At 44.2% G+C, this 22561-nt stretch overlaps 1 protein-coding gene across 2 annotated transcripts in view; it reads left to right on the top strand.

Moving 5' to 3' along the window:
• KIZ (kizuna centrosomal protein) overlaps positions 1-22561 on the top strand; it is a 114457-nt gene that overhangs the window by 55064 nt on the left and 36832 nt on the right. Inside the window, exon 7 of one of the 2 annotated variants that reach the window (XM_061210077.1) lies at positions 14963-15076. The exons of the other annotated variant lie outside the window; for it this stretch is intronic. Within the exon in view, the coding sequence (XP_061066060.1) occupies positions 14963-15076 (114 nt within the window). The remainder of the gene's footprint in view (positions 1-14962; positions 15077-22561) is intronic. 2 annotated transcript variants of the gene reach the window in all.

The raw sequence follows: 22561 nt of genomic DNA, 5'->3' as shown, positions 1-22561 counted from the left end.
CACCAACAGTGCACAAGGGTTCCCTTCTCTCTACATCCTTGCCAACACTTGTTATTTCTTTTCTTTTTGATGATAGCAATTCTAACATGTGTAAGATGATATCTCATTGTGGTTTTGATTGCATTTCCCTGATGATCAGTGATGTTGAGAACCTTTTCATGTACTTGTTGGCTATCTGTATATCTTCTTTGGAAAGATGTCTATTCGGATCCTCTGCCCATTTTTAATCAGATTGTTTGGGTTTTTTGCTGTTAAGTTGTATGCGTTCTTTATATATTTTGGATATTGACCCCTTATCAGACAAATGATATGCAAATATTTTCTCCCATTCAGTAGGTTGCCTTTGTATTTTGTTGCTGGCTTCCTTTGCTGTGTAGAATTTTTTTAGTTTGATATCATCCCACTTGTCTATTTTTGCTTTTGTTGCCTGTGCTTTTGGTGTCATATCCAAGATATCTTTGCTAAGACCAGTGTCAGGTAGCTTTTCCCCTGTGTTTTCTTCTAGGAGTTCTATAGCTTCAGGTCTTACATTTAAGTCTTTAATCCATTTTGAGTTGATTTTTGTATGGTGTAATATAAGGGTCCAGCTTTGTTCTTTTGCATGTAGCTATCCAGTTTTCCAACACCATTTGTGGAAGAGATTGTCTTTTCCCCACAGTGTATTTTCCCCATCATGACACTCTTGTCGAAGATCAGTTGGCTGTATGTGCATGGCTTTATTCTGTTCCATTTGTCTATGTCTGTATTTATGCCAGTACCATGCTGTTTTGATTACTGTAGCTTTGTAATATGTTTTAAAACAAGAAAGTGAGTCCTCCTGTTTTGTTCTGTTTTCTCAATATTATTTTGGCTATTCAGAGTCCTTTGTGGTTCCAAATGAATTTTAGGATTGTTTGCTATTTTTCTGTAAACAGTGCCACTGGGAGGTTGAGGGATTGCATTGAATCTGTAGATCATGTTGGGTAGTATATACATTTTAACAGTATTAAGTCTTCAAACCCAGAACACAAGTTGTCTTTCCATTTATTTGTGTTTTCTTCAATTTCTTTCAACAGTGTTTTGTAGTTTTCAATGTACAACTTGCCTCCTTGGTTAAGTTTATTTTTAAGTATTTTGTTCTTTTTGTTTTTGTTTTTTTAACAATGTAACAGGAGTAACAATTTTTTAAAAAATATTTATTTATTTGGCTGCGTCGGGTCTTAGTTGTAACATGCGGGATCTTTAGTTGCGGCATGCAGGATCTAGTTCCCTGACCAGGGATCGAACCCGGGCCCCCTGCATTGGGAGCACAGAGTCTTAACTGGACTGGACCACCAGGGAAGTCCCTATTTTGTTCTTTTATGCTATTGTAAATGGGATTATTTTCTTAATTTCCCCTTTAGATTGTTCATTGTATAGAAATGCAACTGATCTTTTGTGTGTTGACTTTGTATCCTGCAACTCTACTGAATCATCATAGTATAAATGCGTTTTAAAGCCATGGGCCCTGAGAGGACCATTAGGAAGTAAGCATACATAGGAAAGCAGCCCAAGGCCTGACTCCACATTCAAGGTCAGGAAGATCAGAAGGAACCAGAAAAGGAGTCTGGGAGGAGTCTGCAGTGAAGAGTGAGGAGAACTGAGGGCCAGGCTTGTGCTATGGATGCCAAGTAGAGTGTTTTAAGTGGGGTTTAGAGATATTAAATAACCTTCCTAGGGCACACAGCTGGCTGGAGGTGCAGGTGGCGTCCAGCCTGGCAGGCAGATGCCAGAATTCAGGCTCCTAATTTCTGTGCTCTGCCATGCAAATCACAACCATGACGGTGGTGGTGTTCCCTTCAGTAGCACCAACTCTGTGCCAGACACTGTTGTGAGAGCTTTATTTATAATAACCCATTTATTCCTATTGTCATCGTCATCTTATAGAGGCGGAAACTGAGAAACAGAGAGGTTGTTCAGAGTCACAAAGTGGCTCAGTGTGCTTTGAACTCAGCCGTCTGGGTCCAGAGTCTGCATTCTTAACTGTCTGTCAATTATTCTCTCCACTGCCTACGTAACTGGAGTATCATCAAGGATAATATTTCATAAGGTTGAATAAGGAAGCTCAAGAAACAAATAGATTCTTTAATTAGAAAAAGAAAAGAAAACCAAGCAGCGGCAGTTTGACCTTTGGCTCTGTGCATATTGATTTTTGTGCCTTCCAGCCTCAAATAAGCTGATGAAGTGCTATGTACCTTTCTTCCAGCTTGAACAAAGTACTTGCAGAGTTGCTTTGTTCTTTCTCCCCCTGGAGCATGCCTGAAAGCTAAATGTAATACTGCCTTTTAAGCTAAGTCAAATGAAAGCCTTGGTTTCTCAAGGTCCTAAAAATGCTATCACATAGAGTGAATCTCATCCAGTGATTTTAATTTAACCCCTCTCAGAAGTTAAATATAGGAAGGAAATTCTTGCATCTGAGAAAGACTTGCTGCTGGAAATCGTGTTGCCTGGAGTAATAGGTTACAACCAAATTCTTTAGAATTTACCCAGAGTTCACTTTTAGAGGAGCTGGAAGCACATTGATAAATACAGTGTTCCTTCTGATGTGATGGCACCTTCAGATATCTGTTCTCAGTTGTTTTTTTTCTTCACTGTCGCTTGTTTTTCCTGGACATGACCTCTGCCCCTCAATACAGGTGCTCCCCTGAGCTTTTTCTTGCCACCCCACATATTCTGGCTTTTGTTCTCAAAGTAAGGCTGTGCATTACACTTCTGGAAAAAATAACCCGGTGCCGGGGTGGGGGTGGGGTGGGCAGTGCATCCCATTCACGTTCTACCTGGCACTTCATTCTCCAGTCTTGCCTGTGCCTCTCCTGTTAGCTCATCTGTTTTGATCTGAAAAATCTGAGACTTCTCTTATCTTTGTTCTGGTTTAAATTTTTAATGTCCATAACCAGGTTTTCAAGAGGGCAGTAATCCTGAGACCTGATTGTCAGCAGAGTAGGCAGTAATTACAGCCATTATCACCCGGTGTGTATACAGATGTTAAAAGAACTCTCCATTGGCCAGCCTCAGCCTGGTGTCCCACCTTTGCCAGCCATCTCATCACAGGCTGCTGGCCTCAGTCAGAAGAGGTGACCTGGAGCGAAGGCAGTGTGGGGAATGCTGAGAAGCACTTGCAAAGGTTACAAAAGAGCTGCTTTCACCAGCAAGACAGGTCTGCTGATGAAAATTTCCTCAATTTTTGTTTGATTACTTATTCCAGTTCTTAAATGCTTAAATGTATATTCAGGTTTTCATGTATTTTGAGTCAGTTTTGAAAATCTATAGTGTACTAGAAAGAGATCCATTTTCTAAGTTTTCAAATTTGTGGGCATATTTTATATTTTAGAATTTCTACTGTGTCAATAATTATGTCCCCTTTTTCTTTGCTCTTTTTTGGAATGACTTTTATATATATAAAATATATGAGTTTCAGGAAGAAACCTAAAGAGGATTTACATTTGCTCCTGGCAGCGTCTCGGGCAGAAGCAGTCCTGGGTCACTTTCATCCAGGTCTGAGGATTGAGATGGGTTGAAGCCAGGCTTTGGTCCCTCTGAGGGCCAGACTTTATCTGTTTCACCCTTATCTGTAGGAAGTAGCCCTATGAGTTTCCAATTCCAAGTGTGGATGATTTATTAGGGTTCCCCTTCCTTGGTGGACCTGGACTTGAGTTTTTATTCTCTTGCTCTCTGAGGTCACCCAAAGCTCCACTCAGCTTCTCACACTATTAGCTACCTTTTCAGAAATTGGCACATGCCTTCAAAGAAAAGGTGCCCCAAATGTTAGGCTCATCTCTCTGAATTTCCTTTTTCTCTAGATTTTGATCCTGTAGTTCTTTCCTACTTTATCTCTCTAATGTTATCAAAGACATATTTTTATATATATTTTTGGTCTTAGTGCAAGGATTAGCCTGCATTACCAACAAGAAGCTGAAGTCCTTATCTTAGGTACTTTTTAAGATAAGTGTTATTATTGAAGGATAGCATGCATGCAGAAAACTGAACAAATCTTGAATATGCTGCTCGACTAATTATGACAGGTGAATATGCGGTCACCCTGCCCAGGCAAGAAACAGCATCAGCACCCAAGCCTCTCCCTCCCTTCCCCACCGTGTCCCCTGCTCCCGTCTCCCTCACAGTTACTTCTGCTTGGCCGCTGCTTCCTTTCTGAAGACCTAGGAAACCATATCTCATTTGGCCGCTTTCACTTTTAATTATGAAACGCATAGTTTTGGCCACGTCATTTCTAATTTGGTTTGCCCTTTACCTTTTAAATCTGTTCCTGGGACGGCTTTCTCCCCTTGCATGTCATCTTTCTTCCCTTGTATGTCATCTTTCTTCCCTTGTGACGAGCCCTCTCGAGTCTGTTAACAATTTGTCCCTTTAGATTGTACACAATACTTTCTTGTTTTCCTGTGTGTGATTTCTAGAAAGCCTTCCAAACTGTTGACCATGTGCTGACACGTAGAATATGCTATTTCAGGATGTGGTTGTGTTTTATACACATTTATGAACAATTACCCAGAATATGAACCTGTTGCCTTATTTTATTTCTCATATAAGGCTAGCCCTGCCCCTGATTTCCTTTCTTTAACTAGAAACGATCACAAGAAACAAATCAGGAATTGTTTGATTTGGAATGTTCTCTTGATCTCTCCTTGCTCTAGACATATTGTGAAATTGCAGGAACAATGACAGAGCCATGACCTATTGTGACTGTGATCTTGGATCTCCTTTTGGCCGGTATCACCATTGACTAATTGAACTTGACTTCTCAGTTCTCATTTATCACCTTCATCAGATTCACTTTTTCGGCACAAGCACCGGGTACAGTGGCTGGCATATGTTGGCATCTGACAATTAATTAGTTCGTGGTGATCTGATGTGATGGTTCCAGAAGTCAGGACTCAGGGATGTCCATGAGGTGAGACAGGAATAGCCAACCTTTTTTTTAAGTTAGAAATGAACTTGGCTTCTGTCCCTCCCACTTTTGACTCTTGGCAGTTTGGTAGATTTAATTTCTAGCATCAAAGAATCAGAATCCTGACAAAATGGGCGTTTTATTTTAGTTGGCTCTTTTCACTGAGAAATGGTAGGTATCGTGCCATGTAAGCATAGCTTGTGCTTCGCATCAGCACGTGAGGTCCCCAGTGAGGCCCCAGAACTCAGAGTTCACCCAGGAAATAATCATCCAAATGGGTGTGATAAGTTTTGCTAAAAAATGGGCTACCTTCCAGAATGAGGTAATCAGAGCTGAAAATGTATCATAAAGGAAAACCCTAGTCTGAGCAGCTGTTGGGGTCTCTCTGAAGCCAGGATGTGTGAGCAGCGGGGACGAGGTCTGCCTGCAGTGGGAAGGGAAGGCCAGAGGCAGAACTGGGTAGCTGTGTGTTCAGCGCCGCTCTGGGGAGAGAAGCGCTGAGTCCAGGGCTGGACAGCTCTGAAGATGTCTGGGGTGGGACAGTGGTGTTTTCCACACTCTACCTTGACCCACCTGAAATCTTTAATATCTCTTTAGGGATAGGCTTGGGTTGTTCTGTAAACTTAATATGCTAATATTTGTAACAGTGCTAAGAATCTCTGTCATCTTGGAGTGGGGAGGGGGGCAGCTGCCTGTTTTATGGCCCCAGAGCTCCCTCTCCTGTTGCTCTCCCAGCATGTCGACAAGGTGGCCTCTTACTGTCTTTGATCGCTTGGCTCTTTCCCCTCCTCACTCCAAGTGGAAAGATGCTTTTTGCTACCCTGGTAGTCCCCGTTCAGCTCCATTCAGAGCTCACTTCCAGAGTTTGTCCTCGGGGCAGACGGCTCCGCACCCACTGCCGTCCCCTCTCCTCACCCTGAAGTGGACCTGGGGACCCCCTTCAGGTGGGCTGCCCAACTTGGAGGTTCGCGTGCTTGGGCCCAGCAGTGGGGCCTCTGCCTCCACGGCTCTGACTTCACCGTGTGCCCACGCCCTGCACGGTCCCTGGGGCCAGGGCAGCACCCACTGGCTCTACCCAGGCCTGCACTTCACCGTGAGCCCCGCCCAAGGTGGGTGGATGATGATGGGGAGGGGTCCTCAGAGCAAAACTGGGATCTGTTTCCGGTCGTCGGGTGGCAAACGTCAACACTTCCCTCCTCTCTGTTCTGTTGCCGATTTATTCCTCCTCTTCGGTTCCTCATGGCTCAGCTTCCCTGTTCGTAATCACCTTAACTGATATTTCCCACCTTTGAAGAACAGTCTTTGAGCCATTGATGATAGGCTTCTGGAAAAACCAAATTCATTTTAAGGTGGGATTAGAGAAGGCACATTGGAGCTTGAGACCTGAGTGGGAGGTTTCCCTTCAGGGGAGCTTTGCGGGGAGGGTGTGCAGGTAGGCCAAGCAGATAAGACAACTGAAAACCCAAAGGGAAGCAAAAAGTGAGCCCTTGATATGTTTTCTTGTACTTTTACAGTTGATCTCACCATTTTCAGTCCCTGCTGGCCGACTTACCTTAACCTCCAGGAGAGCCGTGAGGAGTCCTGAACCCCTGTCTTCTACGGCTTCCAACTAATTCTCATTTTTTTCTCACTGCTCTCCCCCGTCAGGGTAGTTTGTTTTAATTTGCTTGTCATTTTGATGGACTGAATGTGTGTCTAAATCTGCTGCTTAAAGCAACGCTAGACTGCTTTTCTCCGTGGCAGTGATGCTCAGACATATTCCACTGGCATTACTCTGCAGTGAGTAAAGTGGTCTTTTCCAAGTTTGTAGAAAATGAATCTTTGTAATTTTGAGAACTTTCTCAAAATCATTTTCCTAAAACTTTGGTACCTGCTATAGCTTGCCTACTAGGAGATAACAAAATGAGTGAGAGTGCCCAATGAATAAGGACGAAAAATATGGAAGCAGCTGATTTTGTTAGCTTTGACAGATTGGCTTTTTATCATGGATATATGTTTGATTTTTATATTGTGTATATATATTCATCGTCCGCTTGTAAAGGTTTTTCAGATTTGTGTGATGAAACGAAGTACATTAGTACACTCTGGTGTTTTGCAGAAAGTTCTGTGAACTCCAGATGTTCTGCCACCTTAAGCACTGAAAAGCACTACTTTCCAGGGCCATCGAATCCCTAAACAAATTTTTTATGGTATTGAATCATGGCACTGATGGTCCTTACTGATCAGCTGAAATACAGATTACAAGGACATACGCTGTCCATGGTTGTTTGGAGCATTATTACATCTGTAATCATGAGCACACTTGGAATTGGTTTCTACCGTTTTGAAAAGTGCACTTACCTGAAATTAGGGATGTGCTTGTCTGACATCCCCTGAACCCCGACACTGACTAGAGAAGCCTTTTCACCTGGTTCCCAGCGTCTACCCAGGAGGGCCAGTTAACTTGGATTGTTTCCCTGCTTGCATCCTGCCTGCCTCTCCTCCACAGTTAATCCATTTGTTCATTCACAATGATGATTTGGTATCGTCCACTTTCTTGTTTCTTCTTTTTGTCTTTGGCATCGTTTTAGCAGCTTCTTGGGTGAGTGAGCATTTGAATAATAAAGTGATTCAGCTTCCTCATGGTAATACAGTATTGCCTCTCTGAAGGGCCTGGCAGCAAGTGGGCACAGTCTTTTCCTTCAGTCCTGTGTTTGATTTCTACTGACTCCTACAGCAGAGGGCAAGCATTAGTAGCCAAGTGTTCAGTCTCTTTCCTGCAGGTCCCTCCCTGGGTGCTGCTACTGCCATTTCAGTGGGATCATTGAGGTGGACCCAGAACACTGAGTCAGTGACTGCCCTGGACCCCACTCCCATTCATCAGACTTAATTGGCCTTGAAGGAGCCTCATATGTCCCTTCTAGGTGAGAAGCGACGTAAACACGAACTTATTTCAGGGTCTGAATGTTGCCTGAGCCTCAGCGACCCATCCACCACCCATCATGCCTTCTGGTCTCCCTCCAGTGGTGAAGCCACGCTGGCCCAGCCTGAGCCTCCTGGTCTCTTCTCCTACAGATGCACCCCTGCACAGACGCACCCCTGCACACACACACACACACACACACACACACACACACACACACAGGCGCATGTACATGTGTGGAGACAGACGTGTACCAGCACAGCGAAAGTCTGATGTTTGCTTTTAGGGTCCTCCATCAGTCATTAAGCCCCAGCAAAGATGGTTCTACCCTGACAGTAAAAGATACCCCTTTACCAAAAGCACCCTCTCGCGTTTAATTATAGAACCAATGATGATGTCTAACAAAAAAATTGTTTTTACTATGTTCATAGTATTTTTTAAACTTTTCCAAAATACACGGCCTGAGTGTATTAAATTTTTGAAAGGCATCAGGTTGTCTGATAAGTCATTTACCCTGCATGTTCATTTTGGCAGCAGAGATTTAAAGCTAGGTCACTTTAGGTAATCGGCTGCATAAATCTGTTGTATGCACCTCAGATTGGAGAGCGCAGCCCGCACCCTAATGACGACACCCCTCTGGTGACATGTCAGGAATTTAACAGAAACCCAAGGAGCAAATGTTTCCGGCCTTCATCCTCCCAGCAGGGTGGATTTTTATCAACCTGGGTGTTACGTTTGGGACCCACAGAGATTCTTGGCTACTAAGAACTTGTTCTGGGTTCAGGCGGGTTCTCTGTTTTGAAGGCTAGAGGGGAGCACCTGTTAGAAATGGGGCCTTCCAGTGCCTCATTAAGGAACTTAAAATCAGGTGGTCAGGGAGAGGGAGTAGTTCTGATTGAAGTGGGGCAGAATAAGGAGATCTGTTTGGAGGCCAGCGAGGGGGAAAAAGCAGGGGTTTTGCTTGTGCAGCCTCTGCTGCTTTAAATAAAGAGCACGCTCGCAGGCCCGGGTGCCCCGCACGGGCAGGCCCGCGATCCCAGCTGTCAGCGCCCTCACACGGCCTCCAGGTGAAGAGAAGGAGCCCTTGTTTCCCGGGTGAAGAGAGGAGTCTTGTTCGTGACCCCTGGCCCGCGGCTGCCGCAGACCCCCGCCCCCGCCGCTGGCCTTTGTGCTGCCGCCCCCTCCTCCCCTCCCTCCCAGCTTTGTTCTCCCTTCAAGTGGCCCCCCGGAAGGGACCACCCAGGGGGTTGCACAATGGGGGCCGAGGTAGCCACCAAAACATAGGTTTCCTAAGACAGCCCATGAAAAGAAAAATACTGTTTAACTATGTACATGTTTGTCCTTTCTACAACCGTTTTGTGTGGCCAACAAAACCCCACGTCCAGACCCTGCCTCGGCCGCACCTACAGCTGTTCCGGCCGCCGGTCGTCAGGCTTGGGATGCTTGCTCCCAGTTCCTGTTCCCAGGGTGCTAATTCTTCATGCCGGTTATGTTGACGCGTTTGGATTGATGGTCAGGAAATTTGATATCAAAGCAAACAAATAACGCTGGCCTGATGAAACTGTTTATCAGTCGTCATCAGAGTTGGTGGCTTGGCGTGGCTCCTGGGTGAAATGTGTCTGTAAGACTACCCAACAAAAGCTGGCAGCCCAGAATTCAGTTCTCAATAGCCATTTACACCTCGGTAAAAGGATTAGCGCTGGCCGATTGTTACCCTGTTTAAATCTTAATTTGCATCTTTATGGAGGTAGGGCTTCTACGGGCCTCTCTGCTTCTCGGTTGTGTTTGTGTACCTGTGGGTGGGGTGTCACTGGAGGTTTTCTCTTATTGGCAAAGGTGCTAAATTGCTTCAGGAGGACCAGTAAGCTACACAAATTGAATTAGCGGCTCGGGTTTTGACTGACAGTCGGCTTTGGTTCATTAGTTATATTTTGCAGCAGTTGTGGGCTTTGAGCATTAGGTACGTGAATGCATTCTGTTACTTCTGTTTAAGAACCTCATGGATCTTAGGAGGATTTTTAAATGTTCATTGTAATCAACAAATTTCCGTGGGAATTAAATGCAGAAAACCAGGTCTGGGATCTGATAAAATGATAGTTTTAAAATCATCTTTTCTATCCAGACCGTGTGTTCTTAGTGAAAAGATCAAAGCCACTTATGTTTCAAAGGGAAGGTAGGATTGAAGCTGTGAGTTTCCAGGCGGGGTTTTGGCGAGCTCCGGAATCGGATGCAGACAGTCAGTCCGGGTTGTCCCCTTCCCACCCTCACGTGTGCGTTATTCCTCAGTGACAGGCTCACCATCCACGGCCACCTCTGCGAGTGATGCCTGTTTGTTGTTGCTTGTTCTGAAATACAGTTTCCTCCCTAAAACTTTGTTCTGGATGTAAACAACTCCTTTCTGATTCTTCAATTTCGTTAAAAAGACAGTAAACGTAATTCATAAAACTTTTAACAAGTAACACTATAATATGTAAATTAGGTAAGCAAACTCGTCCCTACCTGGAGTCGGGGACCACACCATGCTGACTGCTGTCTCCTGGAGAAAGGAAGCCCAAAAGTCAAGCTCGCATCACTGCAGCTGAAGTGTATCTGTGCTGAGTCCCCCAAAGATAACACCCACGGGCATGTGTGAAAGTCATCTGCTATAGTTAAGGAAAAGTTTATTTTCTGTTTGCTAAGAAGTCATTCTCAGCTTGTGATACTGAAAGAAAAAGCATAACACCTTTTCTCCCTTACTTTAAACAAAAAATTCTACCTTAATTTGAGGGCTCACATTAGCCTGACATGGAATTGCTTTCTTGTAAATTATGTCCTAAATTCTGTGTGACTGAAAAATGAAGCTTTCTTAGAAAGTAATTACTTTATGGGCTTCCCTCGTGGCGCAGTGGTTGAGAATCCGCCTGCCAATGCAGGGGACACGGGTTCGAGCCCCGGTCCGGGAAGATCCCACATGCCGCGGAGCAACTAAGCCCATGCGCCACAACTACTGAGCCTGCACTCTAGAGCCCGCGAGCCACAACTACTGAGCCCGAGTGCCACAACTACTGAAGCCTGTGTGCCCTAGAGCCCGTGCTTCACAACAAGAGAAGCCACCGCAATGAGAAGCCCGCGCACCGCAACGAAGAGTAGCCCCCGCTCCCCGCAACTAGAGAAAGCCCGCGTGCAGCAACAAAGACCCAACGCAGCCAAAAATAAATAAATAAATTAATTAATTTTTTAAAAAAAGTAATTACTTTAAATTTAGCCAAAAACTAATTTTATTTATTGTATGCTTAACTATTATTGGATAAAATAAAATATTTTAAAGTGCCATTTGTGTTTCTAGCGATTGCTTGTCGTCCAGCAGGTTTGTCCACTTGCCGGACTTCACAGAAAACAACCGGATGGTAGGGCCCAGTGCCTTGGTGCCAGGCCACATATTCCCCGGGGGAGACTGGACATGGGCTGTCAGGCCATTGCCCTTCCAGCTGAAGTATTTTGGTAGGAATGCAAATAGAAGACATGAAACAAATTGGGGTCTTGAATTCTAAAATAGTATTTTCATAACACATAGTCTTTAATCTTTAGCTCAGTACACTGTGAATTATTTAAGAGTTATTTTAAGCAAAGGATTGATGGATATTTTGCAAACTAAAGTCTATCCCATGGGGAGATAACTGTTAGAAATCTCAACACAGACCAACTCATCAAGGTTAGGAGTTAATCTGGCATCGGCCGTAGCTCCATGGGGACAGTGCTTGCAGCCGTCTAATTGATCACTGTCTTGTTGATCACTCGTTGCCGAGCCCTGGAAGCCCCAGACTGGTGTGACACCAACGTGTAAAAACAGGCTGTGACAACAGGCGTGTCATGAATTCCCTAATCTGGGTTTAAATCTTGGCCTGTCATTCAACACACAGTGTCTTTAATTGTGTCTTCAGCATCCTGTGAAATCACAAGTCCAATTGCTGTTCTCAACAGGCTTCTGGTCATGTTGAGAAGACTCGGCAGACAGGGCATAACTGGAGAGCAGTACAAAGTAGGATGCTGTCTGCGTTGTGCTAGAGGAATTCAGGGATGAGAAAGATCCCTGTAAAGGAGGCAGTCGGAGAAGCTCCCAGACAAACGTGGGGGGAGCTGGTCTAAGCAGGCCTGACGTTTGGACCAATCAGACTAGGAAAGAACGAAGGCGTTTGGCGTGTGATGGAGCACTGGCCCCACCGTGGTGGTATCAGGGGTTGGGGGGGTGGGCGCGGATGCTGGCATCAGGGAGCATTGTCTGTAGGGGGTTTATAACAGTAATCATACTGCTGATCGGCTTTCTCTTCTCGTCTTTCCTGAGAATGGCAGAGATAAAATGCTCATCCCTGGAGGCTGCCCCCTCCCCTCCTTAGCACAACAGCATTAACCAGTGTCTGCCGAGTTCCCTGCTGTACTTGGGTTTGGGAGGAGGTGCGGAAGCCACAGCCCTTGCTCGGGGTTTACCACCTGGTCGGGAAGTATGTCTAGAGGCATTGTAAGCTGGAGACCCCAAGCCCGCAGAGGGCCCCTGTTTGTCAAGCACAGTATTTAACTTTCTTTTGAATAGTTGCCCCATTTTAAAATTTGGGAGATGGCATATAAAAATAAAACTAGTAATTGTGAATTTCCAGCTTCTCAAAAACTGGAAAGATGTAGCCTCACTGAGACACACATTCCTCAGTGGGAGCCTAGGGCGACTGGCCCTTTGAGGTTGGCATGTGCCCCAGCTTTTAGCATCCTCAGCCCACCAGCCATGGGTGCTTGGCTCCTCCCCCGCTGCGCTCACACCTGCGCGCTCCTCCCCGGCCACCCAGAGCACAGGGTCAGTCCCCTGGCCAGTCTGTCCCTCACCAACCCCATCCAGACACAGCTGCCAGGAAACCAGCCATGGCTCCAAAATCCACAAGGTTTATCTCTGTTGCCTCGCCAGAGTTTTATACCGAATTTTATTTCCCTTTACTATCCCATCACCACCAACTGCAGTCCCTACCTGGCCAGACTCATCTCCTTGCTGGTCCCCACACCTCTCTCACCCTGGCATTTCCCGTCGCCTTTGCCTTGTGGCTCCTTGGCTTCAGCTATCATCTCCCCTCCATCTGCATCCTGCCCGGCAGAAGGTCCTCCTCCCACTTCCTGATTGTCTTCCCCTTGTGCGCTCCTTTACTGCTCTGAAATTGGCTTATCTTCCTCTTCTTGAGGGCAGGTCTTGATCTCCGGTGGCCTCAGCCTGCAGCGGCTTGAACAGGGTTTTGGTTCCTAGCCAGAGATTGAGGTCGGGTCACAGCAGTGAGAGTGCTGAATCCTAGCCACTAGACCAGTGGTCATTGACAAGGCCCTGGCCCTTCAGCTTTGCAGAAAAGAATTCCCACAAACACAGAAGATAGTGAAACAAGTAAAGTGTTTATTAGGAGAAAAAGGGTACAGTACGTGTGGACTCTCAGAGAGAGAGTCGTGCCCTTGTGGTAGTTTGAATCACTTTTATGGGGCATTTCTTCCAGGTTTCTTTTGGCCAGTCATTTTGATTTGCCTGATTCTGAGTCCATATTTGGTATATCTCAGGGTCCTGCCATGTGCACGTGCATCGCTCAGCCAAGATGGATGCCAGCGAAGAGGCCTATGGGTAGGTTGGCATCACTCTCCTTTTGACCTCCAAGGAGCTTTCTAGTCGGGCAGGTCTCTTTGACTTTGAGAATGAGAAATATGTGGTCTTTTATCTGGGCAGGGCCCAGCCTCTTCTCTCGATTGTCCTGCTATTTTCATCTTGGAGTATTGGTCCACAGGGAACGAACTCCAGCTGTTTACCCTGCGGGGGGGCCCATCTGTCTCCTGCCTCAGTCTCATTCTGTGAATTGGTTGGCGACAAGATAAAGCCTTCCAGGGAGAATCAGGACCCAGATTTTGCCTTAGGAAAAGCAGGTATCCATAGGTGCTGTAAGTCCCACTGGCCAGGAGTCCAGGAGGTGTGGGGCAGCAGATCTCAGGAGTGAAGGACCCAACAGGGTCTGGCCCATAGGGACGAAGACTCCAGGCTTAGCGTTTAGACAGGAGCTCGGGACTTGGCAAGGAGCTGGAGTGCCGACAGGGTGGTCCGGCGTCGAGAACAGGGCTTGAATCTGGGGGCCCATTTCTATTTCCTGCCCAGGGTAGAAACCTGCTCCAGAGTGGGGGTGGGCCCGTACCTCCAGTGTACAGGCGGAGCAGGTCTTTTTCATCCTTGCATCATCGGGCACATGGCCATTGAATAGATCTAGTAACTTAACCAACCTTTGCACTAATTACAAATTAGTAGTACTTTGCTAATGAACATTGGTTTATAAGTTGCTTCATTTTCCTTTTGGGGTATGTATTGAATCTTCCCAACTACATGTGCGATCAGTTCCTTTAAAGGAGAAATACTGTTTTGTCTTTGATATCTTCTCCCATAGCTTCTTAGAATCATGCAAACAGACATTTTTTTTTTAAAGGAAGTTACTAACCAATCTCTTTGGAGGCTGTTGTGACCCTATGACAGACCTAACCTAAAACAGTGGCCAGATTGTTAACACTCCACCAGTCCCCCGTGGACTGCAAATAGATGATGAGGGCTAAATCCCTCTTTCCACTCCTTCCTGTTCTTACTAAGGATAAAGAAAATGTTGCAGTGGGATCTGAATGGAGAAATAATAGTCATTTTTCTACATTCAGAAATAGAGGACGTAACCTGTACTTCAGCCAACAGTTTTCAATTTCTTAGCAGTGACAATTTAAGTAAATTTCATGTGAGTTGAGGAGCTCTAACTTTGTTATGATTGACAATATAAAATTAGCCTTTTCTGCTGTTAAGATTATCTGGCATTCCTATCAGTCAGGTGGCATGTGGAATGAGATTGCACAGCTGTGGATTTGAACATCATTAAAGTCTTCAAAGGGTTAAAAGCTACTTCCTCTGATGGATTTAAAACTGCCACATACACACAAACAAGTTTTTCAAGCCACCCCGTTTTACATCTTTGTCGAGAGACAGTCTAGTTGCTGCGTTTTTATGTCTAGATTATATTACAGATGTATTTCAGTAAACCATGAGGAACCACCGTAGATTCTAGAAGCTGGCTGTCTGTGCTTAAATAAACATCTCCTGCAGCACCTGTTTTATTTTATAGGCTCTGTAATCACAGTGACATTCTGAGAAAAGACCTTGACGCCTGTGAAGCAGCTGTCCTTCACCAGATCCCCAGACTCTCCCCTGGGGGTGGCAGCGATGAAAAGCAAGTCAGGTATGACTGTCGTCAAGTTGCTGCTGTGGTGGGTCGGCCCTTGTTCCCAGATAAGGGTCTCGAAACACTGGTCCACATGATCAGCACTGTGCCGGGCACTTGTAGCATCAATTTAACTGTGGCTTCACCATCTACTTCTTTGTGAATGTATCTGTTTTTCATTGTTAATTGGATATATCTACTCAACCCCTGCCCATAGCAACATTTTTAGGCTTACCTGGGGGGAGGGAAGATGGGTAGGCTTTGCCTGGCATGTTAGCATACCTTGGTGAACGCCCAGGTTATCCAGCAAAGCCGCCATCTAGAGGGATGTCCTTAGCAGGTCCAAACCCCAGATAGGTTCCTAAATTTCCGAAGTCATGCTAGTGATACAGACCCCTAAGTATGTTCCTGCACCAACAGCATCGACAAGCCCTGGGAGCTTGTTAGAAATGCAGGTTCTCGGGTTCCACCCCAGATCCACTGAATCAGGAGTCTGGAGGTGGGGCCCAGCCATGCAGGCTTGAATGAGTGTTTAACTCTGCTTCCTCAAGTTCTAGAGCAGTGCTCGGAGGACGTGCCTTAAATGGCTAGAGAGCTGGGGTGAGCGAGTGGGGGTTAATCATTTGCAGGGTGGTTGGCGCATACGAACCATGATTCTTGTACGTCCTTCCTAAATCAGATAGAAATCGATCCTTCCACCCACCTTCTCGGCACTCTAGGTGTCTTCTCATGCATGGCCTCAGAAGCTTCGTGGCATCTGGGCTTCTTAATTGAATTCGCAAAATTACAGATGTGTAGTATGTGTAATGGTTTGTCCAGTGCTGGCCCCTGGTAGGTGCTTGATTCATGGTACGTGACTGTTACCAGTGTCCTAACCCCGATTTTTATTCTGGGGACTGACTATGTTTCCTCTTTATGAAGTAGGTCCCCACCGTTTTGCAGCAGAGAACAAATGACAGCTCAGGTGTGGTCAGCCATCTGAAAGGGCCTTGACTGGCCAGGAGAGCCAGAGGGGCTTCGGGTCTGGTTGTCTAACATCCGGCCTCGTCTTCTCTCCCTTCCACATGCCACACAGGCACTTTTACGTAACGATATAAACAGGAAGGATAACAGGATTTTCGGAGTAGAATTCAGCATAAATCCAGTGTGTATTGGGTCCCATCAGGGCATGAGGAGAAGTCAGGGTAATGGCCTCTAAAAGGACCTTGTCGCAAGAAAACTTGGCTAATCTCAGGGCTCCATTCCACAGACCACAAGGTGAGGTTCACAAGTCCTGAGTGTGTTTACATTCCCTTCTGCATCATGCTGTGATCTCCAGACTACAGAGAATGCTAGACATGACCTTCCTGGGTCAGTAGCTTTTCAACTTAACAGCATTAAAGGGCAGTGCACGAAAATCCTCTTCCATGTTTTTTATCATGTGAAGTGACAAAAGGCAGTCTTAAAATACCCTTTACAGGGGCGTGGAAGAAGCTGGCTGGGGAGAGTCTGTGGTCATGGTGATTGTGTGCTGTAAGGCTCTTCAGCTGGACCCCGGCTTCTTTCTCACTGCCTTGTGTGTCTGTTGATATACTATTTGGCATAAACCACCGTTGTGGTATGTCGCATAAAAAGCATATATGCATTTATAATTCTCTTTGCAGACTGAGTTGTTAGACTAAATGATTCATCGTGTGACTCTCTTAACCTGGGCTGCCGGACTGTGACTGTGGGTGATAAGATATGATATCTCCATCAACTACACCAATGTTTGTTATAGTTTCTCAACATGCATAAATGGAGCATTGGTTTCCACTATGAGAAGTTGCCTTTTTTTTTTTTTTTTTTTTTTTAACATCTTTATTGAAGTATAATTGTTTTACAGTGGTGTGTTAGCTTCTGCTTTACAACAAAGTGAATCAGTTACACATATACATATGTTGCCATATCTCTTCCCTCTTGCATCTCCCTCCCTCCCACCCTCCCTATCCCACCCCTCTAGATGGTCACAAAGCACCGAGCTGATCTCCCTGTGCTATGCGGCTGCTTCCCACTAGTTATCTATTTTACATTTGGTAGTGTATATATGTCCATGACACTCTCTCACCCTGTCACATCTCACCCCTCCCCCTCCCCATATCCTCAAGTCCATTCTCTAGTAGGTCTGTGTCTTTATTCCCATCTTGCCACTAGGTTCTTCATGACCTCTTTTTTTTTTTTTTTTTTTTTTTTTTCCCTTAGATTCCATATATATGTGTTAGCATACTGTATTTGTTTTTCTCTTGAGAAGTTGCATTTTTACATGACTGTTGATCTACAGTTATGTATAAATCAGCCTTCCAGAAGAAATGATCCTTCTTTATGACCAACACAAATTTTAAAATTAATATCTGGAACCTTCAGAACTGTTTCTTTGCCACAATCATTTTTTAAAGCCAGATAAAGAAGTCAGGAATGGTTCCATTATAATGTCACTGTTGTGTTCTGTTACAATTAGAATTACCCCGTGTCATGACTGAGGATGCTGTTCAGTGCACACTGATTGTCACTGGTTCCCTCTCTAGCCTCGGAAAAAGGCCCAGGTGTCTACCTGACCTTTGAGAGACAAGCAGTCAGGTCTTAGCTGCCAGTTCTTTCTCACAGGCTTTATTTCTTTATTTTTTTTATGCTCCTCATATTTTATTTTATTATTTTTTTAATTGGCGTATAGTTGTTTTACAGTGTTGTATTAGTTTCTACTGCACAGCAAAGTGAAGTAGCATTCCCTGTGCCATACAGCAGGCCCTCATTAGCTATCCATTCCATACACATTAGTGTATATATGTTAATCCCAACCTCCCAATTCATCCCACCTTCCCTTCCCCCCTTGGTGTCCATACGTTTGTTCTCTGCGTCTGTGTTTCTATTTCTGCCTTGCACACTGGTTCATCTGTACCATTTTTCTAGATTCCACATATATGCGTTAATATGCGATATTTGTTTTTCTCCTTCTGACTTACTGTACTCTGTATGACAGTCTCTGGGTCCATCCACATCTCTACAAATGACCCCATTTCATTCCTTTTTATGGCTGAGTAATATTCCATTGTATATATGTACCACATCTTCTTTATCCATCAAAATGGATTAAAGACCTAAATGTAAGATGGGACACTATAAAACTCTTAGAGGAAAACATAGGGAGAACACTCTTTGACATAAATCACAGCAAGATCTTTTTTGACCCACCTTCTAGACTAATGGAAATAAAAACAAAAATAAACAAATGGGACCTAATGAAACTTCAAACCTTTTGCACAGCAAAGGAAACTGTAAACAAGACGAAAGACAACCCTCAGAATGGTGGGAGGAGATATTTGCAAATGAATCAACGGACAAAGGATTAATCTCCAAAATATACAAACAGCTCATGCAGCTCAATATCAAAAAAACAAACAACCCAGTCAGAAAATGGGCAGAAGACCTAAACAGACATTTCTCCAAAGAAGACATACAGATGACCAAGAGGCATATGAAAAGACGCTCAACATCTTTATTAATTATTAGAGAAATGCAAATCAAAACTACAATGAGGGGGCTTCCCTGGTGACGCAGTGGTTGAGAATCTGCCTGCCAATGCAGGGGACACGGGTTCGAGCCCTGGTGTGGGAAGATGCCCAGCGACTAGTCGCGGAGCTAGTCGCGGAGCGACTAGGCCCGTGTGCCACAATTACTGAGCCTGCGCGTCTGGAGCCTGTGCTCTGCAACAAGAGAGGCTGCGATAGTGAGAGGCCCGCGCACCGCGATGAAGAGTGGCCCCCACTTGCCGCAACTAGAGAAAGCCCTCGCACAGAAACGAAGACCCAACACAGCCATAAATAAATAAATAAGTAAAAAAAAAAAAAAAAAAAACTACATTGAGGTATCACCTCACACTGGTCAGAATAGCCATCATCAAAAAATCTACAAATAATAAATGCTGGAGAGGGTGTGGAGAAAAGGGAACCCTCTTGTACTGTTGGTGGGAATGTAAATTGATACAGCCACTGTGGAGAACAGTATGGAGGTTCCTTAAAAAACTAAACATAGAACTACTGTATGCCCCAGCAATCCCACTCCTGGGCATATACCCAGAGAAAACCATAATTCAAAAAGGCACATGCACCCCAGTGTTCATTGCGGCACTATTTACAACAGTCTCATAGGCTTTAATCCCGGCGTCACGCTCCCCCTTCCCTCTGTGCGCTCCCACCTCCTGTGCCCTTTAGCACCCAGGAGCTGTTGCTAGGTATTCCCCTAAGTGAGGTATTCCCTTCTGCCTTGTGATATCCCTTGGACTGAAACAGTCAGCTGGTCATTCCAGAAACACAGACTTGGAGAGAATGATACTTTTGTTCCTTAATTGTTAATGACATTGATGTCACAGAATTCTAAGCCAGGCAGAATGGGAAGGCTGTAACAGCTCATGGGCTCCTGCAGGCCTGTGAATAGAGCCATGTTTGGTGTGGTCGTGGCCCTGCTTGAGCCCCTGACCAAACCTCGGCAGGCAACATCTGTCTCTTTGCTTTAATCCCATCTGGAAAATGGGACACCTGCCCCATAGCATACTCTGAAAGATAGTGTGAAGATTTCTGAATTCTCTATCACAAAATGAAGCATCTTAAAAAAGAACAAAACCATTCCTATCATCATTATTATTAATTTTAATTTTTGTTATATCAAGGATTAAATGTTGAAAGTTCTTCATATGAAAGGTTTACTATTATTAGGTGGAGGACCAAGTCATCATTTTAGACAATTACGAGTTTTTAAAATATGATTCATGTCACCTGGGGCAGTTGATTTTAAAAATTTGTTAATTATTGCCTCCTGGAGAATATATTTTAACACAAAAGTGATTACTTAATCACTTTATCTTATATGAAAACCGTAATGAGACCACCCATGAGCTTATGTTTGTCCAGGTGCAATTAATTGTCTCTGTCAGTGGCTACTTTCAGATGGAGTCACCCAATTGTACTCTCAAGCTAATGCTGAACAATTGAGTCAGCTTTAGAGTGTTTGGAGTATAGTATGTAGAAATCTCTTTATTTTATTCTGCTTATGTTCAGAATAAAATTCAAGGTACTTATTACTTTGTCTGCATTTAAAACTTTTGTCAAATTACCAATCTGTTGTAAATCATTTGTAGTTAGGAAATGCTGGTACATTTGCTTAAATTGCAGTTTTCTCATTGGAAACCATTCCAAGTATATGAAATTAATTATAGACTATTTAGAGTCTATTGCTTTACTTATCTTTAATTAGAGGAGTATATAATTTAGCTGACATCACACTTTGTTTTTTCTGTGTGACATTGGTACTGTAAAGTTTCCGAAGTGAAGTGGACAAAAGAGGAAAAAACTCCTTTAAGTCCTTTGTACCACTGTGTAGATGTTCTGATTCTGTATGTTTGTGTAGACCCAGGGGCGGGACTGCACACAAGGCCAGCCATGGCCCAAGCCCTCCTTGTTGCCAAGTGTTGTTTAGCTGTTCAGAAGTCACAGGTTCTAGTGCTCGACCTCCTCCAGAAGCTTATTTGCTTTTTGACCCCATAGGTTTCCTCCTTTTGTGAAGCAGGTATAACAGTTATAGGAAACCTTAGCTACTTCTTTCACTCCAGGACCCAAAGGATGGTTACAGTTGGCAGAGGTCTTAGTAACCCGAGTCTTGCCTTGGCTTTGCTTCTGCAGAAATCATGTGTATCAGTCACCAGAGAGACTGGTCTCTGATAATTCAATCCATCCCAACTAACTTAACTAGTTTAACTCATCCTCATTAAACTTGTTCTCAAATTTAATTCAACCTAACCAAACATTCTTTCAGGCTAAAAACACAATTGATTTACTCATTATGAGAAATATACCTGCTGACTGGACTAGGATTTGCCGATGGCCTGTGAGTGCATTTTCCTAGGAGGGAAATAAATCTATTGCAAACCCAAGTACAGATGCAGAGGTTGCTTCATTCACATAGAACAGAACAGAGGAACTGGGGGCTTTATGACGTCGGTGGGATCTCGACATCACCAGGAGAGACAAGTTGCTGAAGGGGCTTTCTACCAAACCAGCCTGGAACCTTGGAATCGTTTGGGGAAGTGTTTAAATAAGTTCCAGGATTCCAGTGATGCATCCCACTTTATTCAAGTCTTGGGAAAAATTAGGGTTAGGTCAGGCAAAGGTTATAACAGTTAAGGTTTATTTTAAAAGGTTCTGGATTGTACCTAGACTAACTTTTTTCACATTTTATTATGAAAATTTCCAAACATACAGAAAAGTAAAAAGAACTGTACACCCACATACCCACCACCCAGATTCTACCATTGACATTTTATTACACTCCCAAATCTGTCTCTCTCCATTTCCCATCCATCCATCCATCCATCGGTTCCAATCTGTTATTTGTATGCATTTCCAAGTAAGTTGCAGATATTAGTACACTGTTTTTTAGCTTGTACTTTGAAATTTTTAAACATCCACAAAAGCAGATATGAGTATAATGAAATCCCATGTACCCTCACCCAGATCCACAGTTGTCAACGTTTTGCCAGTCTTATTTTATTTCCTTCCCTCACCCACACTTTTTTCTTGAGTAGTTTAAAACAGACAACATTTTTCTCTCACAAATACTTATATCTCTAACATACAAGGATTAAATACCTTACCATTTAAGAAAATTCTTTATTACCTAGTCCTTGTCAGTTTGCTTTGGCTTTCTCAAAAAAAGTCTGTCTGTATTTGCTGTGTTTGCGTCAGGATCCAAATGATTTCCCTGTAAACTGGTGGTTGGACCCGGATCCAGGATTACATTCCAGGTGGGTTATTCTGGCAGAATGACATCCGAGGCAGTGCTGGTCCTTCTTACTCCACCTCCTAAGGCGGCAGGTGTCTGCTCGTCCCACCGTTCGTGCTGCCAAGGCTGGGCTGTGGGCTCGAGCGTTGGCAGATGGATGCCTCTGATATAAAGCTTCCATTATGCAATTTTCTCAAAATTAGGATCCTTTCCTAGATGCATTTCATTCACTTGGACTTAGAAAATGGTGACTTTTCTAACTCAGTTCTTTCTTCTGCATTTATTATTTGGAAAAACTTTTCCCATCAACTACTTGGTAACTCTGAAATTTTTTTTTCAACCACAGAGGCAGGATAAATGCTTGATTCTATCCCTTTACTTAACCAGTTTTCAGAATAACGAGTTGTTGCCCTAGCAGCATCCAAAGGTTGGTTTGTTTATATTTTTGTGGTAAAAACATACATAAACATAAAATTTACCATCTTAACCATTTTAAGTGTACAGTTCAGTGGTGTTAAGTACATTCACATTGGTGTGCAGCAGATCTCTAGAACTTTGTCATCTCACAAAACTGGAGCTCTGTGCCCACTAAACTAGTCCCCATTCCTCCCTCCCCCAGCCCTTGGCAGTCCCCACACTACTCTCTGTCTCTGTGAATTTGATTACCCTAAGCATCTTATGTAAGTGGAATCGTACCGTATTTGCCTTTCTGTG

The sequence above is a fragment of the Eubalaena glacialis genome, chromosome 13, assembly GCF_028564815.1.
Source record: "Eubalaena glacialis isolate mEubGla1 chromosome 13, mEubGla1.1.hap2.+ XY, whole genome shotgun sequence".
Lineage (NCBI taxonomy): Eukaryota > Metazoa > Chordata > Mammalia > Artiodactyla > Balaenidae > Eubalaena > Eubalaena glacialis.
The sequence above is the reverse complement of the archived record's forward strand: the minus strand, read 5'-3'. Positions and strand labels throughout refer to the sequence as shown.